This window comes from Scardinius erythrophthalmus (assembly GCF_964197995.2).
Source record: "Scardinius erythrophthalmus genome assembly, chromosome: 4".
NCBI classification, from domain to species: domain Eukaryota; kingdom Metazoa; phylum Chordata; class Actinopteri; order Cypriniformes; family Leuciscidae; genus Scardinius; species Scardinius erythrophthalmus.
Window position 1 is genome coordinate 18,759,955 of NC_138224.1, and position 22,297 is coordinate 18,782,251.

General features: G+C 37.6%; 1 protein-coding gene across 1 annotated transcript in view; it reads right to left on the bottom strand.

Annotated features, from left to right (window-relative positions):
* Positions 1 to 13,826: 13,826 nt before the first annotated feature.
* taf3 (TAF3 RNA polymerase II, TATA box binding protein (TBP)-associated facto) overlaps positions 13,827 to 22,297 on the bottom strand; it is a 55,645-nt gene continuing 47,174 nt past the window's right edge. The window contains exons 4-7 of the mRNA XM_081364244.1: positions 18,064 to 18,143; positions 16,212 to 16,467; positions 15,493 to 15,599; positions 13,827 to 14,773 (exon numbers count right to left, since the gene is read on the bottom strand). Of these exons, the coding sequence (XP_081220370.1) occupies positions 14,659 to 14,773; positions 15,493 to 15,599; positions 16,212 to 16,467; positions 18,064 to 18,143 (558 nt within the window). The 3' untranslated portion in view covers positions 13,827 to 14,658. The remainder of the gene's footprint in view (positions 14,774 to 15,492; positions 15,600 to 16,211; positions 16,468 to 18,063; positions 18,144 to 22,297) is intronic.

Genomic DNA, 22,297 nt, shown 5'->3' on the forward strand with positions numbered 1-22,297 from the left:
AAAGCGATTAATTTTCAGCAGCAGAAAGCGGGGTGGTCTGTTTAAACACTTTGAGCCAATGTGTCGCTCAGTTGAGTTGTTTGGACAGCCTCTCAATTCGGCGTTCATTTGCGCTAACCGTATTAATTTATCGCATGTTTATCAGTCGCTATTGATCGTATTCGCGTTAGCCACCCGAAGGTTTTATTATTGCCATTCTGACCATTATACTGTGCTCAAAACCATATAGTAATAAAAAAAATCACATTTAAATGGTGCAGAATTAGAAATGAGACATCGGTTTATTCTCTCTCTCTCTCTCTCTCTCTCTCTCTCTCTCTCTCTCTCTTAGCCTATATATATATTAAATTTATATATTATATTTAATTTATATATATATATATATATATATATAAATGGGGGGGGGTCATCAAAATGTATATATTTTTTCAGAATGTAATATTAAAATAAGGGCATAGCCACAATGTTGCCTCTCTCTCTCTCTCTCTCTCTCTCTCTCTCTCTCTCTCTCTCTCTCTCTCTCTCTTTCTCTCGCTCTCTCTCTCTCTCTCTCTCTCTCTCTCTCTCTCTGTTTTACCATTCTCCAACCGTGTGCTTCTCTCCCTACAACCATAAGCCTGTTTTTTTTTTTTTTTTTTTTTTTTTTTTTTGTTCCAGCTGCCTCTTCCTCCCGATTTGATTTGAAAATATTAGGCCAAGGTGGGGAGAATTATAAACGACTGGCGCTTATCTGCTCCGTGCCCAGATCCTGCAGGATCAGAGAGTCTGATTAAGAAAGAAGGCAGAGCCATAATGATGAGGAATAATGAATCCTTATCTCGCGCCTCCAGATTATCTGCCTTTCAGCGCGCCATGTTTTGTTACATGGGATAATTTATTGCATCTAATACATCACAATGAATCTGATGGGGAAAAGTGATGGCCAATGTTGTGAAAGAGGATGCTTTTTTTCTCATCCCGGGGCAATGAAATGCCTTTGCGATTTTTAATTGGTAAAAAAAAAACAAGGGGGTATCTGATAAAATAAATAAATAAATAATAATAATAATAAATAAAAAAGCCGAGGTAATCTTGCCTTATAGTGTTCCTATGCCGCACTATAATTAGTGTGTCAATTTCGACCAGAAATTAACAACAACCTGCCATCAACTGCAAGGCTGGTGGAGGCAGAGAGATCCTAATTTCGCATGATTTATTTTTCACCATGAGGAGATAATTAATCATAAACACCAAAAAACAGTGCAGTAACGCGGAGATAACGCAATATTTGCATCTAAAAAGATTCGATGGTGCTAATTCTCCTCTACATCATCCCTGCCTCCCCCGCCTATCCAATGAAAAACCTCCAAGATCTTTCATTTTCTATGATTAATCTTAGTGAAATATCATTAATCACCGAGCAGGGGATTTGGTTGGTGTGAGTGCAGTTCACCTCTCCAGAGCTCCATGCTTGTGGCTTTTGGCAGCAAATATTGCAGGCTACCTGAGCTTTAACGAAAAGCTGCGATAAAGGATATCATTATGATACCAAAACCTTGATATCAAAATAAGATAAAAGATACAACACTAGATACATGTTGTGGTTGTGGCTTTTCCTATCTACATCTTATCAGCCGTTTGATGACACAGGGAAGCAAATCAAACCGCAAAAATAACAAAGCAATGTAAAAAAAAGAAAAGAAATAAAAAACAAACAATTAAATAATTATTATAATTATTCAATGTATACCTATTTACCCGGACCCTTTGGTATAAAATGTTTTTATTTTTAGTATTTCTTGGTGTAGCCTAATTCATTTTTTTTTTTTTCATTTTTTTTTTCATTATTAAGAATATTTTCTTACTATATTATAGCACCACAATATGCTTTGTTTGGGTCTATATATAATATTTATGTAGTTCTGTGGTTTTAGCTTGATCCGTCATTTTCTGCTGCAGAGATGTTATCGCTTTATTTATTTCCCCTATATCCAGCATCTCAGGGCACGTCAGAGAGAAAGAAGAGGGGGCAGAAACGAAAAGAGCGAAAAGATATTAGAAAAGGACGCGGAAAGACTTCGAAAGAGAAATGGGCGATATCTCACGCACTGTTTTATTTATTTTTGTTATTGTACGGGCCTAAGTAATATGCAAATGAAACTTCATTTTTTTAAGTTAGGCCAAAGCATTTTTTCTTGATTTATTTTTTCAGACAACCCAGATATTTGGATCTCTCAGTGGGTTCCTTTAGGATAGGCCTTTTGGTGAAAAACCAGCATTTATCAAAGCACATCATTCAGCCTACAGTCATAATAAGCAATCTTTTATTTGTAGAACTGTTTGTTGGTAGAGATGCGCAGATTGGCAGGAGAGAAGAGAGGGTAACAGAGATGGAGAGAGTGAGATGAGTAGATTAACTAATGAAATGGATGACAGGGGAATTGGACACAAATGCGCGCGTTACATCATTGCCTGCTCTCCAGGGGCGCGCGCACAATAGCATCGCTTTATCTGCACTAAACCTGCTCTAACGAGACGTTTATTAAAAGTGTCCTGACTTACTCCCATGTGAAATGGATTTATGATTTGCCTTCTCTTTACACGTGACATCAGACATGGCCACAATCGCCCCGGTTTCACCTGGAATCTCTGTTTTTTGGGGTTAATGTAAGCAGTTAGAGGCCACTCAGAGAAGGCTTTTGTCGAAAGGTGTCCGGTATCTTTGCCTTTTACGATTCAATAAATACCAATATTTCTCCTTTTCTCCGTCTCTCTTCTTTTAATGTCGCCTTTACTCGCTTGATGAATTCATTTAAGTATTGTGTGTGGGGGGAGAAGGGGTCTTTAAGCCTCTTACTCAATGGCTATTTGTTGGTATCTCGAGTGTGTGAGAGAAAGCGGAGAATAGAGAGCCTGAGAGAAGAGGAGGCAGACTTGATTTTCATTGCAATCTTTGGAACAAATAGCGAACATTTACCGTTTACACGCCGCCTGGCGACGCGCTGGCGCTGCAGGCTCGAGCGAGCCGGTCTAAGATGACCAGAGAGCCTTTGGAGAGCGCGAGCCCCCGGCTATCGTGTTCTCCAGATCCCCCCGCGCGCGCGCGGATCCGGTTTCAGGCCGGGCTTGTCCGCGTTCTGCTTTGCTGCCGCGCGCCTTTAAATGAGTGTCAAAGAGCCAAATATCAAATAGCATCGGGTCAAGCCAATTTGAAGAACGCCCCCTCCCTCATCTCCACTCTAAACGGTCCAGCTTAGCTCCAGCCAGTGAAATTAGGTTAGACAAACAACGGCTCTTTCTCTTATATTCGCGACAGAAAAACGATATAAATACAATTAAGATTGTGTTGATTTGGTACCTTTATTCGATGTAGACGCGGCATCATTTGACGTGAATGAGAACGAGGCTGGGATGGACGTACACTGATAGAGTTTAATAGGCCTTAGATAACGTTTATTTTTCATTTCCAGATTCTGGATATATATATGATATATTCTGGAAAATGAAAAATAAACGTGATATATATTCAGCATGTTCAATATTTCTTAGGCCTGTTGTGGTGCGGATATATATATATATATATATATATATATATATATATATATATATATATATATATATATATATATATATATAAAATCGATTTGAGAGCATACATATTATATATATATATATATATATATACACATACATACATAATATATATATATATACACAAATCGATTAATCGATACATAAAATATAGGCTAATATGTGTGTACACACAGACACATAAACATATATATATATATATATATATATATATATATATATATATATATATATATATATATATATATATATATATATATATATTAATATATAGGCTATATGCACATATATAAACAAACTTTTATGTTAGATGGGATTAATCGTGATTAATTGATTTGACAATTTGACAGCACACACACACACACACACATATATATATATCCAGACCACAGCAGGCTGAACTTGGTCCAAATGCCTCGTTTTCAGTCGCGTCAAATTAAAAATGGCGTCTACCATGAACGGGGTCCAGCCTAGCAGCTCACTATATCATCGCATTTCATTTCCGATTTTTCGCGATAAAAACAGATTGGACAAGCTGACATAATACACTCCCAGTGCAACAACAATGTGCGCCAGTTCGAGCTTCCACCATGTCTCAGATTCATCAACAACTTTGATCTCCATTCACTTTACTTGTATTCTAATTTATGCAGTGCAATTAATCTGGGTAATTGAAAAAATACCCATTGCCTGTGAGCACTGCGCCGAGCTAAATCCTCTCCGATAACGGATTTTAAAAGCACAACCTTCCCCATCTTTATAGGCGCACTAAAGCACCAATTCATTATCGGCCTTAAATAAATATAAAATAGACAGTGGCACCTTTGGCAGTAAATATATGCTGCGTTTCAAAATACAATTTTGTAGTGGGGAAAAAAGGAGCGCGGTTTGTGAGTTGGCTTTTTTGATTGACACCCTGTCCCCAGGATCATGTTTAATCCCTGCTTCACTCCAGTCTTTTCATAACTCATTTCTCCGCGAGAGATGGGGACCCTGATGGTTGCCTGGGAGACGGCGATAGCGCTAAGCCATTTCCATGTCTGCAGCCCATTTGCAACAAAGGTCGTCACAAAGTCATTCCCCGACACAGCGCGCGTTTATGATGACACTTTCCCGTTCTTTTTTCCTCACGGAGCGCGTGCGCGCGCTGCCCAACATCAGCATCTGATGACGCAACTGCCCTTTCTGATCAAAGGAGATGCATGGCCTCGTGTAGGTGTCTTTATTCTGCACTCCCCCCTTTCTATCACTCCCTCCCTCTCTAATGCGCAAGGAGAAAAATGCCTTTACTTTCAGTCTAAATAGGCCTACTACAGAGAGCGCGAGGCGCGCTACCGTTTTATTTTGACATTTTGTATCGACAATCTATTCCACCCTTTCAGGGAGAAGGATGCATATTGCATGGCTGGGAAGCATGCCGGGAAAACTGAATAGGCTGAAAAGCTTGGCTTCGGTGTCATGCGACACAACTCCACGGTGCACTAGCAAGGGAGCAGGGTTTACTTATGGTTTGCACGTATGATAATTACATTCATTCATTGTTTCAAGTGGCTTGCTTGTCTGTTCGCATACAGGGAAGATCGGGGCTAGTTGTCACATTGAGGAAATGTATGCTATATCTGAACTATTTTGTTCAAAGTTAAAACATTGTGCATTTTTTTCTCGAAAATTAAACCCCAATAGCAAAATATTTTTGTTACAGCTTTTGGGCAAACAAGTGAACGCAATGAATCCACACTGGCATGCATTCAGGCAACTAAATCATTTTACTCGAAAGGTTGAAGTGTGCTGTCAGATCAAGGCAATTTATTATTTTAAATTGGGGCTGGGCGGGGGGGGGGGGGGGGTAAACCCTACATTATGGGGATATCCCCACAAAGATGGCAGTAGGAAATCCTTTTCCTTGTGGGGACATTTTTTGGTCCCCATAAGGAAAATAGCTTATAAATCATATTAAGTGATTTTTTTTTTATGTAAAAATGCATAAAGTTTTCTGTGATGGGTAGCTAAGTAGGGGTAGGGTTAGTGTAAGGGGACATAATATGCAGTTTGTTCAGTATAAAAATCATTATGTCTATGGAAAGTCTCCATAAAACATGAAAACCCAACGTATGTGTGTGTGTGGTAGTAGGCTAGTAGTAGTAGTAGTAGTGGGCCTACACTAAGGCAATAACAGGCTTTTAAATGGGAGGTTCTCATTGTGACAACTTACCCCATATACTATAACAGTTCAAAAGATCAACGTGCTGCGTTAGTGAACTGTATCTTTTTCCTCTGCGAAAACGGTGAAAATGTTCAAAAACTTTTTACTGTTTAAAATGCGTAGAGCAATTGACAGAACAAACCGTGAGGAATAATCAATGGAGTAAACCGTGTGACAACTAGCCCCGGTCTCCATTCACGGTTCAGACTCCATTCAACTGTTCAGACATTTTTCTCGGAATGTTCATAGAAAATAGCCTGTTAAACTTGGCAGTTATGACGACAAATGATATGCCATACACCCCCTTTGCGATGTAGCTACACTAAGAACCCCCCCCCCCCCCCCCCCTCTCAAATTCGTTTTGTTTATTCTTTCTCTTCTTTCCTCATCAGAAGGAGAAAGTTTATAGCAAATGTCGTAAGGGCAGAACGCGATGCGAGTTGTGGAAGGCAGATAGAGCGTTCATTAGTGCCTTTGGTGAAATAATTACCTATCTCCGCGCTGCACCTTCACGCTGGAAGTTCGCGTGACGCCCACGAGGCTGATTATGTTAAATCCACGCGTGCGCGCGCCAGCATTCAGGCTATTGATCAGGCTATTCAAACATCACGCGCGCACCCTCTTTAATTGCACAAGGAGCTTCGGGCTGAGAAGAAACGCGAAATAAATAAATATTCTAATTAAAATGTATTCGAAATTCATCTGCGTTGGTGTCATATCACGTCCTTAATTGCTTTTGAAGCTTGTCGTTTCAAAACAATTGATAAAGAAACGCGCTACCTTTGCGTAAAAGGAAGATAAGCTCCGAGAGTAGCTTACAGTGCCTCCGATAAATCACAATTTCACTCTCACAAAAAGTATGCAGCAAACACATACAAAAGAAAAACTCTTTCTGAATTCAAAAAGGGAAATATGGGCCGTTCACCTAAGAAGGCCTGTTCACAATCTTACAGATCGCAAGGGTAAAACCATTGTGTAGCCTATGCCTTTAAGTAGTCCAATGTGAATTATAAGAGGGGTTAATGACCAAAGTGTGCAATATATGGAAAAATATATGAAATGAAAGGAACTTTGATGCACAACTGTACTTGATCCCGTGATGAGTAGGCTATCTGTGAGACTCTACCACATCCTTTTTCATTGTCCGAATGTTAAATGTTTCTTCAAACAGGCTGATAAAATCCTTTTAACATTGTGTCTTGATAGCATTGATGGCCTGCTGCATGCTTTAATGAAAGCAAATGAGATTACACCCATAGTTGCGGGTCAATTGATGTGGAATATGCTTAACCTTAAAGATCCACTAAACTGCAGCTTGTTTTACATAATAATACCTATTTAACTAAGTAGTCATTTTACAAAATGGTTAGTTTTCATGGTTAGTTCTAAAAAAATTCAAGGCAAGTAAAAAAAAAAAAAAAAAAAAGCCCAATCGGTAAATCATAGAATTCCATATGATTTTGATAGGCAGAGCGGCTTCCTAAGTCTGTTTGCATTAACTTTGCTTTTCAATTTATGGATAAATAAAGTTCATATTAAAGTCAGTGTGTTGATGTTTATTGACTTACAAACACCAGCGTCTTGTATTATAAAGTTCACCAACAGGGGGCGTCGTGATTTGATTTCTTCATCATCATCATCTTCGACATCCTTGTGTATTAGTCTTTGTAGTAGGCTATTAGTTCGTATCTATTTAGACTATTTGTTGTCTTTGTGTTTGCATATGTTATTTTGAAGTCTGTTTAAAATAACTTGTTCCAGGCGTATACCATAATCTTTGACTGAGTCAATTTGCGTGGATAAATTTTACTTGCAAATGAACAGTTTACGCAGGTTTCAGGTGTGGCGTCTAAATGTGTCAAATAAAAGGTTAACATGTTAGGGATCAAGAAGGAAATTCTAGGGAAACAATCCTTTTAGTTTGCTTGATTTCTTTATGCTGATGTATTTTAAGGTTTAATCTCGCTGCCAGTGTTTGCTCATTCAAAGTTATTTGTAGGTTACATAAGTCGATTACAACACTCAAACATATAAGTAGGCCTATACATTTTTACAACGCACATGGCCAACTGAAGGCCAAAAATGGCAAGGAAGAAACTACATAGGCTACATTGTCTTATAAAAGTCTTATCTTATGTCAATTATGGAAAGGAAAGGTTTAGATTTTTACTGGGGGGAAAGGCAAAGATACTCATTAATATTTTGCAGTATGGCCATTTTTACCTGTTTTCTCGGAAAGCTACAGATATAACTGAACAAAAATACAAAGGAAGTACCATTTCATTGCAAATTCATAACATAACTTGTTAATTATTTAAGATTATTTTAAGATTATCATTAGACATCGGTGTATATGGGTGTATTAATCAATCTGCCATGAAATGCCTTGTTTTTTTTCTCTTCTCACCTTTAGAGGAAACTTGTGTCTCTCCTCTGACCTCTTCACTCGACCTCTGACCTTTGTGGAAGCTGTGAGTGACGTTTATCTTCTAATCTGCAAAAACTAACATCACTCAGAAGAGCTTTCACTACATACATGTATATATGTGAATGTAATTAAAGTGCTTGATGAATTGTTTTCCTTGATCATCAAAAATGACCTTATACAATGATATCATCATCTATGTTTATGACATTGGGGGCATTTTTAAAATTAAATGTAACCATAAAGTTTTAAAAATAAAAGAACAGCGGAGTCCACGACAGAGAGGAAGGATCTCACTGGTATATCTCTATATAGTGCAACAGTCGGGCTCCAGAAGTAAAAACTGAATTATTATTAGTGATAATTTATAAACCTTTAAAGACAGCCTTACTGTGAGCTATACGAGGTTATTAATCGAAAGTATTTGCTTCTGTTGAAGCCGTTAGCCCGCATTATTTGAACTCAGTTTGTGTTTAACAGCTGAAACAGTGCTGGAAAAACTACATTTCCCATGATGCTGTGCAGATTATTTCACCAATCAGAGAGTTGAAACAAAACAATTTTTTTTTACTCTTTAGCTCCGCCCACTCACATGAAGCACAGTAAATACTTAAATATTTGAATGTTCATATATATATATATATATATATATATATATATATATATATATATATATATATATATATACACATGCATATTTTGCAATAAACTTAAAGGTATAGTGGAGGAATTTTAGATAAGACCCGCCCTCTCCACTTTTGAATAAGTTTGATTGATTCACCAGAATGATTGACAATTAGGAGGACCAATAGTATAGGTGATCCACCCGGAAGTAAAAAATCCTGATACCTTTAACATACATTTTTAAATGAGTATAGTTTTATATTTCTCCATCATTCTTAATTCAATTATGCTGTTAGCAGTGCTTCATGGGATTATAGTTCTTTCCATCACTAAAGCCATTTATTATTTATTTATTATTTTCACATATATTTATATATATATATATATATATATATATATACACATATGTACAAAAATTTTTTTTGTAAAAAAATTATGAGTAGGCTACTGCAATATTCCATAAACAATTTTTTTTTTTTTTTTAATTTTGATTTCATGGTGATTTTAAAGGGCATGTTGCTATTTGTTCAAAACATAGCTTAACTGACACACACTTGGAATAGTCTATTGGAGTGTACGCTAATAGTTATGGTTTCAGGTGTGAACGGGCATATAACCAAAACCGTTTTGAAGCCATTGCACGAATTTAGCCATTCATTTTTGATACATCATGACAAATCCACATGGTTGTTGTGTCGCTTTTACATTTATAGTCATGACCTTAGCGCTCATCTTTGCTGCGTTGCAAACATTTCATGGGTGTTTTGTTATAGAAGGTGCTCAGAGCTCATAGCTATTGTCTGTAGATACACCGTCCTTTAAGAAGCAGTGCTGGATACCAGTCTACATGTGGTACGCATTTCTTATCACCATCCAGTCCACTGCTAACTGCTCCCTGCTGCAGCAGAATAGTCATTTCTGCTTTGAAACGAATAACAATGCAACAATAAAGGCCTCAGTTTTCTGTGATAAGCGCTAACATAAAGAAATGATCTCGCTACGGCAAAGGCTCATTTAGTCAGCCGTATCTGTGCGATTAGCGGAAATGACAGGTAGTGAGGGGATATTTGAGGAGATTTTAAATGAGTTCAGTGGCGGAGAGTCCGCATCAGGTGGAACACTTCAAAGCTGCTGTGTGGGAGCTAAATAGTCATATTGGCAGAACTACAAAGGGACAGACTGATAAGACAAGTATTTTACCCTGTTGTACCCTTCATATATGTAGATGATGTAAATGCTTTATGCACTTTCTTGGTTATATTAATAAAATTCCAAAATTTGTCCTCATTATTTCTTATCTGGCTCATTTAAAAAAAAGAAGCGTGAAATATTTGTTGCATTCTTACATTTAGATCCACTGTTCAAAGTATAGTGGTCCAAAAATGTATTTTGACGCTTTAAAAAAATGTCTTAATGTTTTCTTTAAGGCCTATAGAAAAAAATAACAACCATGTAACGTTTAGACTATTTTAAAGAAGACTACACACACACACACACACACACACACACACACACACACACACACACACACACACACACACACACACACACACAAACACACACACACACACACACACACACAAACACACACACACACACACACACATATATATATATTAAAATTTAAGAAATTTCAAGTTTAAGTAAGCAGAACTGGCAGATTTTTCTTTTGTACTCATGCATTTTAATTGCTCTTAACTTGAAATATTCGAGTAAGCTAACTTAAAATTATCATGTAATCTCAACTTCAACTAGTAGTGGAAACTTAGTTAGATTAGCTAACTAGCTAATTCAATAAATGCTAACTTGCTAACTGGTAACATAATGCTTTTGAAAGCATTAGCATTACATAGCAATTGCTGAATAAACAAGTAATAAAAACTCAGTGAGTGTTTTAGCGCAATTTTCTCACCTCATGGGATCACAACACTAAGAGATAGTAAATCTTTTCCTGGATTTTTTTTGTGCGTTCCCGAGATTAGACCTTCCTTAACATAATGCTGAAAACCCGAAGTCTCTAGGTGGTCTGGTTGAGGAGTAGATAGAAGTGCAAGATTGGTGCGCACAGACGCACAGAACAGAAATCATGAGTTAACAAATTTTGTCCGGTGGAAAATTGCGCTAAAAAAGCAATATAGAACATTTAACATAAACCTGTTTTCAAATAAAGTTCATGCTCCACTCGTCACCATGATGGTACCCCCCACCGGAGTTATATTAAAAAAATGTCCTGGCTCTTCCAAGCTTTATAATGGGAGTGAATGGGTGTATGTCTTTGGAAGTCCATCAAAGCGCATCCATTCATGATTAAAGTGCTCTACACACAACGTAATGACGGCAATTGACACCTCTCGTGGTTCAAACAAATATGGCTGGGCAACTTGCGTTCGTCATTACGTTGTGCGTCAGGTCAAGGGTTACTCTTTTGGTGTAAATCGATGCGTATGGCCGTCTGCCGGAAGCTAGTTATTTTAGTTGATAAAGTTTTAAATATGGATATTTTTCTTACACAAACGCATCGCTTGACTTCAGAAGGCCTTTATTAACCCCCGGAGACACGTGGATCACTTTAATCATGAATAGATGCGCTTTTATGTATTTCCAAAGACATACACCCATTCACTCCCATTATAAAGCTTGGAAGAGCCAGGACATTTTTTAATATAACAATTTTTTTTACAATTTCTTTATATGGCAGAAATCTGGTTCAAAGACCAGGATACCATGATGTCAAGATGACAAAACCACACCAATTAAATCAGGCTTTGCTGGTACCATGACGTGGATCGTCAACTTTCTCTGTCAACTGAGGCTTTGACCCTGCATGGAGACCGCGTGTACATGAAATTGTGAAATCAGTAGCGAACAGCCAATCACATGCCTTGAAACATAGAGAAACTACGATTCACTTCTCGCGAGAGAATCAGCAAGATTTTCTTCTCTCTTCTGCCGAAGATTAAGAGATTGAAGGAAATGAAGTACAGAAATGCATTTATAGCTAAATATCTTGCTATATCAGTGCAAATGAAAGTTGTGAAGTTAGTTTATATAGTTGATAATATAGATATACAGAGACTCGGACATGTAAGCTCACATGTAGTCATTTTTAAAACCTTAGCCTATCTACTGATTTCTAATCATATTTATATTACATATTATCTGTAGCCTACATATTTATGTTCATTTACTAAATGTTTAATTGTTACACTAAAATCGCTCACGTGTAATGGATTAGGGGTATAATAATTACAAACAATATATAAATCATCTAAAATAATTATAATAAATAATTATCGCTAAAAGCCAGACGATTTTGTATTTAAAAATCTTTTAGTGACTTTTAATATGGAGCAGGTTAGGGTGCAAGTTAGCCTATACTATGGCGATGAACACAGCTAAAAGATGAGCAAAAACCCAGGGTTGGCTCAAAGTCTACCTAAAACTATTTCATGGTATAGGCCCCGAAACTACTGTAAATGTTGTAGGCTATACTTTAAAATATCAATGGTACCAGGCAGAAAAATATTAACCCAGTTATGCGAAACAAACTTCCGTATTCTGTAAAACAGGTTGCAGCGTTTCCGGTTCAGTTTTTTTTTTGTAGGCTACATGCTTCGTTAAATATAAAGGAGTGAGAGGTATTGACACAAATTTCATGATTCGATTCATGAGCTTGGGATTTGATTTTGATCTTGATTCAATATCGAATAATTTATGGATATAGGCCTAGTATGTGTTCATTTTTCTCAAGGAAAAAAATCTCTCTCAACTAATATAATTATACAGGGAACCCTGTCAGCTGGTAGGCGGCTACACTATTATTAAAGGTAACAAGCAACAAATTTGAATACAATTGCATATAAGGAAGTTTTTATGATCATATAAAGTTATAATAATAACAACTGTTAATTGTATAAGAGTAAAATTATAATATGTAATATAGTGCTTTTTTTACTCCTCTCTGGAGTAGGCCTACATTTTTCTCGCTATAGTTAATGGACATTGAATGGCTTTTCTGAGGTAAATGTAACGTGGCATATTGTTAATCTGTTTTAGCCTATCAGTGGTTAAAAAACTGATTGAGCGATTACAAGAGACATATGGTACATTAAATGGTTCTTTTAACATCCCCTTTGATGTTAAATCATATTTATTTTGTACTGTAACTAGTAGTAGTAGAAGAGATGATCATTCACGACGTGCACAACAACAATATGACGCGTCACGCCCGGTCACGCCACATTTGCGCCAAAACGGTATTTATTGTTTGAATTTCGTAATAAAACTTTTTCGTATTAAAAATTTGAAAGCTGAGACTTTGTTTCATATAAAAAGTAACCTGCCCTGTCTTGTCTGTTCGCTCGTTGTCCGTGTCCTCTTTGCTCCGCGAACCGCGATGTTTGTATGGCGTGAGAACAATGTCAAATGCCTGATGCTGAATTCGTTAGCGTTGGCAGCCCGCTATTTTAAGATGCTTTCAAAGGAGCTACCAATGCATAACCGATGTCCATCGCATATGCAGATTAATCAAAAAAAAAAAAAAAAAAAAAAAAAAAAAAACTTCTAACATTTGTAAAAACGCCAACAAAAATAAATAACTAGATACCTTAGCTTAGGCTTACCATAAAAGTTCATAGATATCGCCGTCAGTTCACTGCTTCAACAAGCGAATCTGAATGAGACCTTTCCTGTTTGTTCATGTGACGTTCGACATAAAGCACATGGTAGCCTATCTATAATCAAATGCTTCAAATTATATATATTTTTTTTATCATTTTAGTGTTTACATGTGAAAAGTTCACTTTTCTTTGAAATAAATGGCATTACTTTGGCACTTTATGCAACACCAGACACTTTTTAAAGTGTCAAAATAATTTTTGAGGCCACTGTAAGCTGAAACCATTACATTTTTTGCAAGGAGAAGAATGACATGGCACTTACCTTGCAAGGATTGAGGATGTTCTACACGCAGCATATCATTTTTCAATAAACAATGCCCATCTCTCTGGTTATGTTTTTTTATTTATTCAATGTGTTCTTGAAAAAACATTTCATTGCATAACTGACACTTCATTTATCATATTTAACTCATTGCAACCTTTTATGGCAATATAAAAACATTTTCACTACGGTTCCCAAAGATCATTTGAGAGAAATGACAAAAAGCAGAATATACAGAAATATCAATTAGGTCAAATAATAAAATACATTTAACCTTTTATTTATTATTTTGACAGTGCTTATGAAAATCTTATGTTAAGATTACAGTCACTGATTTAGCATTTGTTTTTGTTTTCTGAATGAGTGGACTACCTATCTGTACACTCCCACCCAAACGAACGACAAGACAACCAAACAATAAGATGTGAAAAAGCAACTTTTAATTAAATCCATAGTAAAATGAAACTGCACCTCCAGTCAAAATCAATCAGAAGAACGATATTAAAAGGCAGATTATAGTACAGAATGTTTTTTTTTCTTCTCCTGGGTGATTTGATGAATGAGCACATAACATGGAACAACCTTTAAATGAGGGCGAACTGAGAGGTTCATTTCAACACACATCTACTGAACAATCATGAGCTCGGTACAAAGATCATATAGACATACTGTACGATCCTCCACATAAAAAAGTAACATATACAACATTTGAAATTTTCATTTTTAAAAAATACATTATGATACCGGACACTGAGTTAAGTTAACCAAGTTAAAAGAAGGGCTGGGTGAAAAAAACAAAAACAAACAAACAAACAAATGCAGCAAAATAGAGTTAAGGCGAAAACAGATGAGCACGGAGACGGGAGAAAAAAAAGAAAAAAGAAAAAAATGTGGGTCAGTGCGCTTTGCGTTTCCTTTTTTTTGTCTTCTTGTCTTTCTTCTTGCCAGCGCATTTCACACAGAACCACGACTGGTCCTCCGGAGGGGCGGCTAAAATACCCACACATGGCCTGAAGGAGAGAGAAAGAGATCGATGAGTCTCACTTACAAGTTGTTTGTCATGATACCGATCTATATCATTCAAGTTTACGTGCCAAGTTTGCACTTTTCATATATTGGTACATAAATTCAAAATGGAGATTCAAAAAAGCATGTCTTTTACATATAAAACTACTTGATCATTCTCAGCATCAAAATATCGGCTTTCATCATGAAAGAGACACAATTTGTTCTCTCTGTGTGTGTATTTTTGATCTGTAAGCGAAACGCATCAAAAAGATGATTCCCAAAAAAAGCTTTACAGTAATGCCAGGCAATCTAGGCTCTTTTTTTTTTTTTTTTTTTTTTGATTGGCACCTCTGATTTACTTTGTGTTGAAGTGTATGCGGCTCTTGGAATGGCATGAAAGAGAATTAGTGTAAAATAAAACAACTCTGTAACTTCATTTAATCAAAACATACTGCATTTTGAGCTTGTATGTCAAAAAAAAAAAAAAAGGAAGTGCCTTGTGCAAAACACAAGATGAATAAGATGAAAAGACAATTGTATGACTTCTCCTGAAATCATAACTGAGACAACTTCCTTATAGATAAAACGTCCCATCTACATTTCTTTCTGTATAACACAATCTATTTTCCTTGGAATTTATGTCACATTCCAGAAAAAATCTAATAAAATCATTGTTTGGTGAGTGTGTAATGTAATAAGAGTAGCTGGAAAGAGCTTTTACCAGTGATACCAGTCGTCACACTCGTCACATCCGATCATGGGACTGCCGTCATCAGGTTTATTACATCCTGGACAGATCCAGATCTGATTACCCCATTCATCTCGAATCTGTGATGAACAAACATAAGAATCAATATATTAAATCAAACAAATTTGGAAGTGTTACATCTGGCAATGGTCAAAAAGGAAAGTAAAAACAAGTGTTACTATATGTATCTCAAATCCTCTATCATTTCGAGTTTAAGGTCAGAATAACCCGTTCTTTTAAACTAAATATATAATTAAATGTAAGCAATATGTGTTAGATGTATGTTTGAATAAATCTACTTAAATCGAATAAAGCCTAAAAATAATTAACGACAACAATTTGTAATTCTGTGCATAAAATTCAAAATGTGTTTCTTGGTCAAAGCAAAGGTCAAACTGATGAAGGAAGTCACACATGATATTTATATAAAACGAATAACTTCTTTAGCCTAATTCTGATTGGAAGAGCCACACAAAACCTGATACACATCTTTAGAACCGTATTGCCGTATTGTATAATTGCATGACAACTGTAAAAAACATAAAAGTAGAATTATTTATTGTGTTATTATTTATAAAGATATAAACAAATATAAATATAATTTTTCATGAATAAAAATTATATAAATATTCATAATTTTTAAAATGAATGCAATACAGTCATTCATTCTCGTGTGTGTATTTGAGACTTACCACGTATGCACTGACGGTCTCTGTGACGACGCTGCACCCCCGTGCCTTGGCCTGGCTGGGTGGCGTCTGAATGGGGGCGGCTGGGGGCGCAGGGGGCAGGACGGGAGGAGGGCGGGGTGGAGGTGCTACAGGTGCCGGGGCAGGTGGGGGAGGAGCTGGAGGGGAACGCATCCGAGCTCCTGGACCCGACCTGGCCACTGGGGTCCGTGGCGGAGGAGGGATGGGTTCTGACTCTGGGACCACTTTACTGATCACACTGGAGAAGAAAGAGAGAGATAGAGAAAGGGTTACATATCATCTCATTTATTACATGAATTGCTAGTTTATTCTACTACTGTTTGTTAAATATAATTAATAATGATATGTCGCTTATATATACTGTATATATATATATATATATATATAAGCTCTAAACAATAGGAGTAATCAACATACCACCATTATATTGGGATGCTATACTATATATATATATATACCCGACCTGGGTATATATATATATATATATATATATATATATATATATATATATATATATATATATATATATATATATATATATATATATATATATATATATATATATATATATATATATATATGCACACACACACACACCAATATATATCCTTAATAATTATGATCTGGCAATAGAGAAGAACTTAATGCAGTTTGTGTCACATGCACTTAATCTTTTAAATGCTACCAGACATCCTGATTAAACCCTGCTGTTGCCGAGTAACAGGTTGATTGACAGGCTCGGAGAGAGTGGACAGCGGCGCTTGCTGTGGTATTGACCCTGAGAAGGGCGTGTCAAACGGTCAGCTCCGATTACACACACAGGCACTCATTATTTATGCTTCATCTGACTGACACACACACACACACACACACACCACAACCATGCACACAGCTCCCTCTCGGGGCAAAGATGGTGTGGGGTATGCCCTGTCCAGGATGTGACCTCAAAACCTTTCAGAGGTCAAAGTTGACCCGTGTCCATGTTTTCACGTGCATCATAGGAGCTTCAGTTGAGATCTCGGAAAAATTTACACTTTACCGATCATTCTTTTTTTGTTATTGCTGATACAAATCAGTACTCTTTTATCTCTTACTTTCATCACTAATATACAGTGCATCCCACAAGTCTTTCAACCTAAAATAAAAGTTAAACATAAACAACACCAAAAGCTTTGTGCTTATGTAAATGAAATAAAACACAAGGACAGACATAAAAACACATTTTCCTCTTGAAAGGACTGCTGATTGTGTTTTTCCACACAGCAGACTACAGGTGCACGAACACAGGCAACATCAGAGGCACGACGCACTGAGAATAAAGGCCATGCTGTACAAACAGACACGCTCAGACGTAAACACTAATGCTTCCTGTCCTGCATGCAGGTGGAACTGAAGAAGTGAGAAAGAAATTCAAAAGCACAGTCAAAACACTGTGTAGACACTATACTTTCTGAGTCGAACTCACACTGGCCGTTAAAGCGACATCAGTCACGTGTAGACGTTCAGGAATCAGTAATCGCCTTACCTGTAGTATGGCGCTGTGTGTGTGTGTGTGTGAGGGGGTTAAGTGGTGTGAACACTAGCGCTATTGATAGGAGTGTGCAGGAAGGGGCCATGATGTGGGTGTGTGTGTGTGTGTGTTTGCCCCCCTCAAAGACCTCATGGGCCGTCTGGGACTGGTCACAAGACCCAAAGCCTGAAACTCACACCTGTACACAGACTCAGAGACTCTGACCACACAGAGAGCTGCCTGATAGTCTCAACTCTTCATGTGTGTGTGTGTGTGTGTGTGTGTGTGTGTGTGTGTATATGTGTGTGTGCGTGGGGTACTTACATCTTGTCTTGTCCAGCGCCCACTCTGAGGGTCAGTCGGGGAATGACAGGAGACGGTGGGACAGCGGGAGAAATTTCAGCCTGAACAGAGACAGAAATCGTTTGAAATACAGTATATAGTAATTCCCATTTAATTTTTTTTTCAAGTCTCTGTATTATATGATTTAATACAAATTTATGATCAAAAACGGAATCTAATCAAATAAATTTATATAACATTGAAAATGTAATCCTCTAAAATGCAATTTATTTGAAAAAGTATATATACATTATAAATGTTAATTCTGATTTATTGCCCTGCCCTCTTTTAGCTTTCTTTAATGCTGTTGTCTATCCAATAGGAATTCACTAATGTTATACTAATTACCGATAATCTCACGATAACCGATCAATGTAATAAATCTATTCCACTTTGCCTGTATTTCGAAACAATCGCATTAAAGCTGTGAATGAGAATTTTATATGCTTCTTGGTGAAATGAGGTGACAAAACATTATAATGTATATAATCTATTTTTCTAATAATATTTTATAATATAAAATTCAAAACAGTGGCCTTAAGGCCTGTTTACACCAAGGACAACAACTATAAAGATAACCATAAAGATACAGTTCTCAATATTAAAATATAGCCGAGTTCACACCATAACGATATAACGATAACGGAACAAAGAAACGATATCGTTGGAATCACTTTCAGAACGATTTTATCCAGCTGATGAACGATAAAAACATTGACAGCCAATCAGAATCCATCCAGCTGTAACTAGCGACACACAAGCACATTTGGAATAAACAGAACGATATCATCCGCTGCGGTGGATGCTAATATAGTTATCTTTATTAGTTATCGTTCTTGGTGTGAACGGCCCATTATGATTATATATAACTGTTTATAACTGTCAGTTTTCAAGCCAGTTTTGTACATTGTGCAGCTAAATGCAGTTGTCACTCCTCTTTAGAGTGCCTTCTAACCATTCTTACAGGATCATTTACAGTATAGGCAACTGGATTCTAAAATTGAACAAAAAATTGCACAAAACATGGTGTCTCAGGTTACGACAGAGAAAAATAGGCGGATATGAATCACTTTTGTCTAAAATAACACTCATCAAACAGGTTAAACTGTAGGAAAACATGTTTTATTCACAGCTGCAAGACGACAGAACGGTACTAAGGTTATCAACCAGTGGTTTGGGGTAGTGGGATGGACACCGTATTCCTCATACACGTGGAACGAATACTTAAAACTGAGGTTATCTTTCCCAAAACGTACAGTTTTGACATAATCGTGAAAACTAAACAAACGAGCTACTAATAGGGACAAGACCACATGGCCTCACCTCAGACGCTCGCACTTAACACGGCAACATAGACAACATAGTGTCCTGCTAATCCAGTTTAGCTAGCACCAGGGTCAGTCTTCCTGAAAAGCCCTTTATGTACACACACCTCTGATGCTGGCAGGAGTGTGTCCTGTCCGGGGCCATGGAGGGGTATTGGAGAGGGGTACAAACAGACCCCAGTACAGAGATAAAAACAGCAGAATGGGATGATGCACAGAACAGAGCGCATGAGAGATGGAGGAGATGATAGCATAGGGACGGATAACGCGGCGTTGGCTGTGGAGACCGGTGTAGAGTGTGTCTCGGGGGTTTTTCCGAGGCTTAACGGGAGTGAGGTGCTCTTTGTGTGTTTGTGTTGGGGAGAACCCCTGCCGCTGTATCGCTTTTGTCCGCCCAGATCCCCCATAATGCCGCTGCACTAATTGTTTAACACAGAAACACGTCTTTTCTCTCTTTAATGTTTTTGTTTTTATTGTTGCTCCGCGCATTCATTACAAAACCTTTGTGGATTTGGAGACTCCTCCCTGTGTCTCGCTCTCTCTGTCTGTCTACCACCCCATCCTCTCTCTTTCTCTCGGTTTTTCACTTCCTTTCTTCTATGGAAAGAGGGGAACGTAAGTATCAGCAGAATTGAGGGGATGGCTGGCAGGTTGCATCATTTGGAGAGAATAGGAGCGTGAGAGGCTGTGTTAGCCGCTGCATTAGCATATATGCATGAACAAACCTGGCGAGTGACGCCAAAAAAACAAAAAAAGCTCTGGAGGTATGCCTGCACGAGCAATTCTCGTTCTCAGATTCGCTTTCAGATCCGTCCGTCCCAAATGGATGGCTTTTATGAAGCTTTATGACCATGACTATCGCAAGTCTCTTCTAGCAATACGTGCTTGGGAAAAAACCGCCAACCCCGATTGCTCCTATATGCGGGTTACACTATACTGGGGATATACAAGGGCTGCAACTCTAAACTGCCATAAAAGATTTATCAGCAGTTTGTACTTCAGTTGATTAGAGGAGCTCTTGAGTTAACGCTGGACTTGGCACAATGAACTTTAGACTCCCGTGTTAATCTATGGAAAACTCCTCTGAGAGAATCGGGCAAAACAAACTTGTTTCACCTTGTACCAGCGTTTCCTGCTCTGCTATTCAACAATGGCGCTGCATAATCTACAATTCCACGGCAAAAGAATTGTGAACCGAGTTATGACTTTGCAGTCTGAATTGAATGTGATGAAATAGAGAGAGTGGGTAGCACTTAAATAAAACAAAGACAATAAACAGACTTGTAGAAATTGGTTTGCTTCAGGACCCAGATTTTACTATAGAATCAAATGGTGATCCAATTCAGTAAATAAAGGACAGGACTGATTTGATCCATTAGGAACTGACCTCAGCCAGAATGAAGGGAGATGAGATGGGTTACAGGACAGTGAGAAGTAAGGGATTTGTGATGTTATCCGAAAAGGCAGTCTTCTTAGGCAGAGCAAATGGTTTAATTTTGTCGAGTAATACGCATGGAAAAACTGACAGTACCGTTAACAAATTCTTAAAATTAATCAGTTAAAAAAATGTGAATCTTAGCTAACAGTTGAAATGAGTCTTACAAATTGCTTGCTGAATCTGTCAGAACGATTACAGCATTAACAATGATTTTAGATTGTTAACGGTCATTATAGTTGTAGTTTTAAAATGCAAATAACTTCAGATAACAATATCTCCCACTTGGAAAAATGGTACCTGTGTTTTCTAACCACAGTAGGGCAAAGGGGGAACCGCCATCCAAAACAGAAGCAAGTACAGACCTCTCAACCTCCCTAAGGAAGGAGCCAAGGCCGTGTGTCTTGACGATAAGGCCCAAGTATGTGTATGTGTGTGTGTGTGCGCGTCTGTAAGAGCAAACGTGTGTGCACACTCAGGGTGACCCACAATAGCAGGACGAGATAGTACTATCTGCTTATGTTAATTAGTCTTTAAGTGGTTGAGGAGGTGGCAGCAATGTCTTTCTCCCTAAAAGTGCCCCGTCCTACTTAACCTACTCCTATCACGATTAGGCCCGCTCATTCAAACACGCACCGCACGCGCACCCGACATAAATGGCTGCGGGATCGCGCAAATTGATTAATCAGCTTCTAAATGGATGTAAAGTGCTGTAGCTAGCGTGACCCGGAGATCAGCGTAGCTCTTTAAAAAGCGCTATGAGCTAAGGAAGCGATAACGAAAAAGTGAAAAAGGAACTCTTGAAATTTTACAAGAGTATAATATTATTAAGCACAATACAATTATAGGATACAAAGGTCCTTTTTGTGTCGTTTAGCAAAGAGTCAGTAAGAGTCCGTGTTCAATAGGGGTGGAGTTTAGAGATACTGCTCAGGTTACAGAGAGGAACCAAAATCAAAATTCATAGACTTCATTGACAATATTTAAACTAAACTGTCTAAACCAAGAGGTAAATGTAAGGCCACTGGTCACCACTTAACTTTACTGTTCATACCAATGGCCTCAATCACTGCATTTCAAAAATATTTTATGTAGTTATGGCATTCATGTTATCCTTGGAATGTCTTCAAGATCAGGGGCCAGTTGCAAAAACTGCTAAAACTAGTCTTGCAAGGTAACTAGTCTTTTTTTTTTTTAAGACTGTTCATAACGTTTTTTTAATCAGTTACATAAAAACATAGATTGGTCTAATTTGATACCAAAAAGCAAGACTGATTTCCCCTTGGCTAACTGCTAGTTGGTCATATTAGTTCTTTAGACACATTATGGCTACGTTTATGCAACTGGCCCAGGGCAAACGCAGAAGCACGGAGTATATCTTGGCAATCACGGAATACCCTTCCTTACTGATAGGGTTGGGAACTAGTTCTTATCTACAACATTTGGTTCCTTAAAC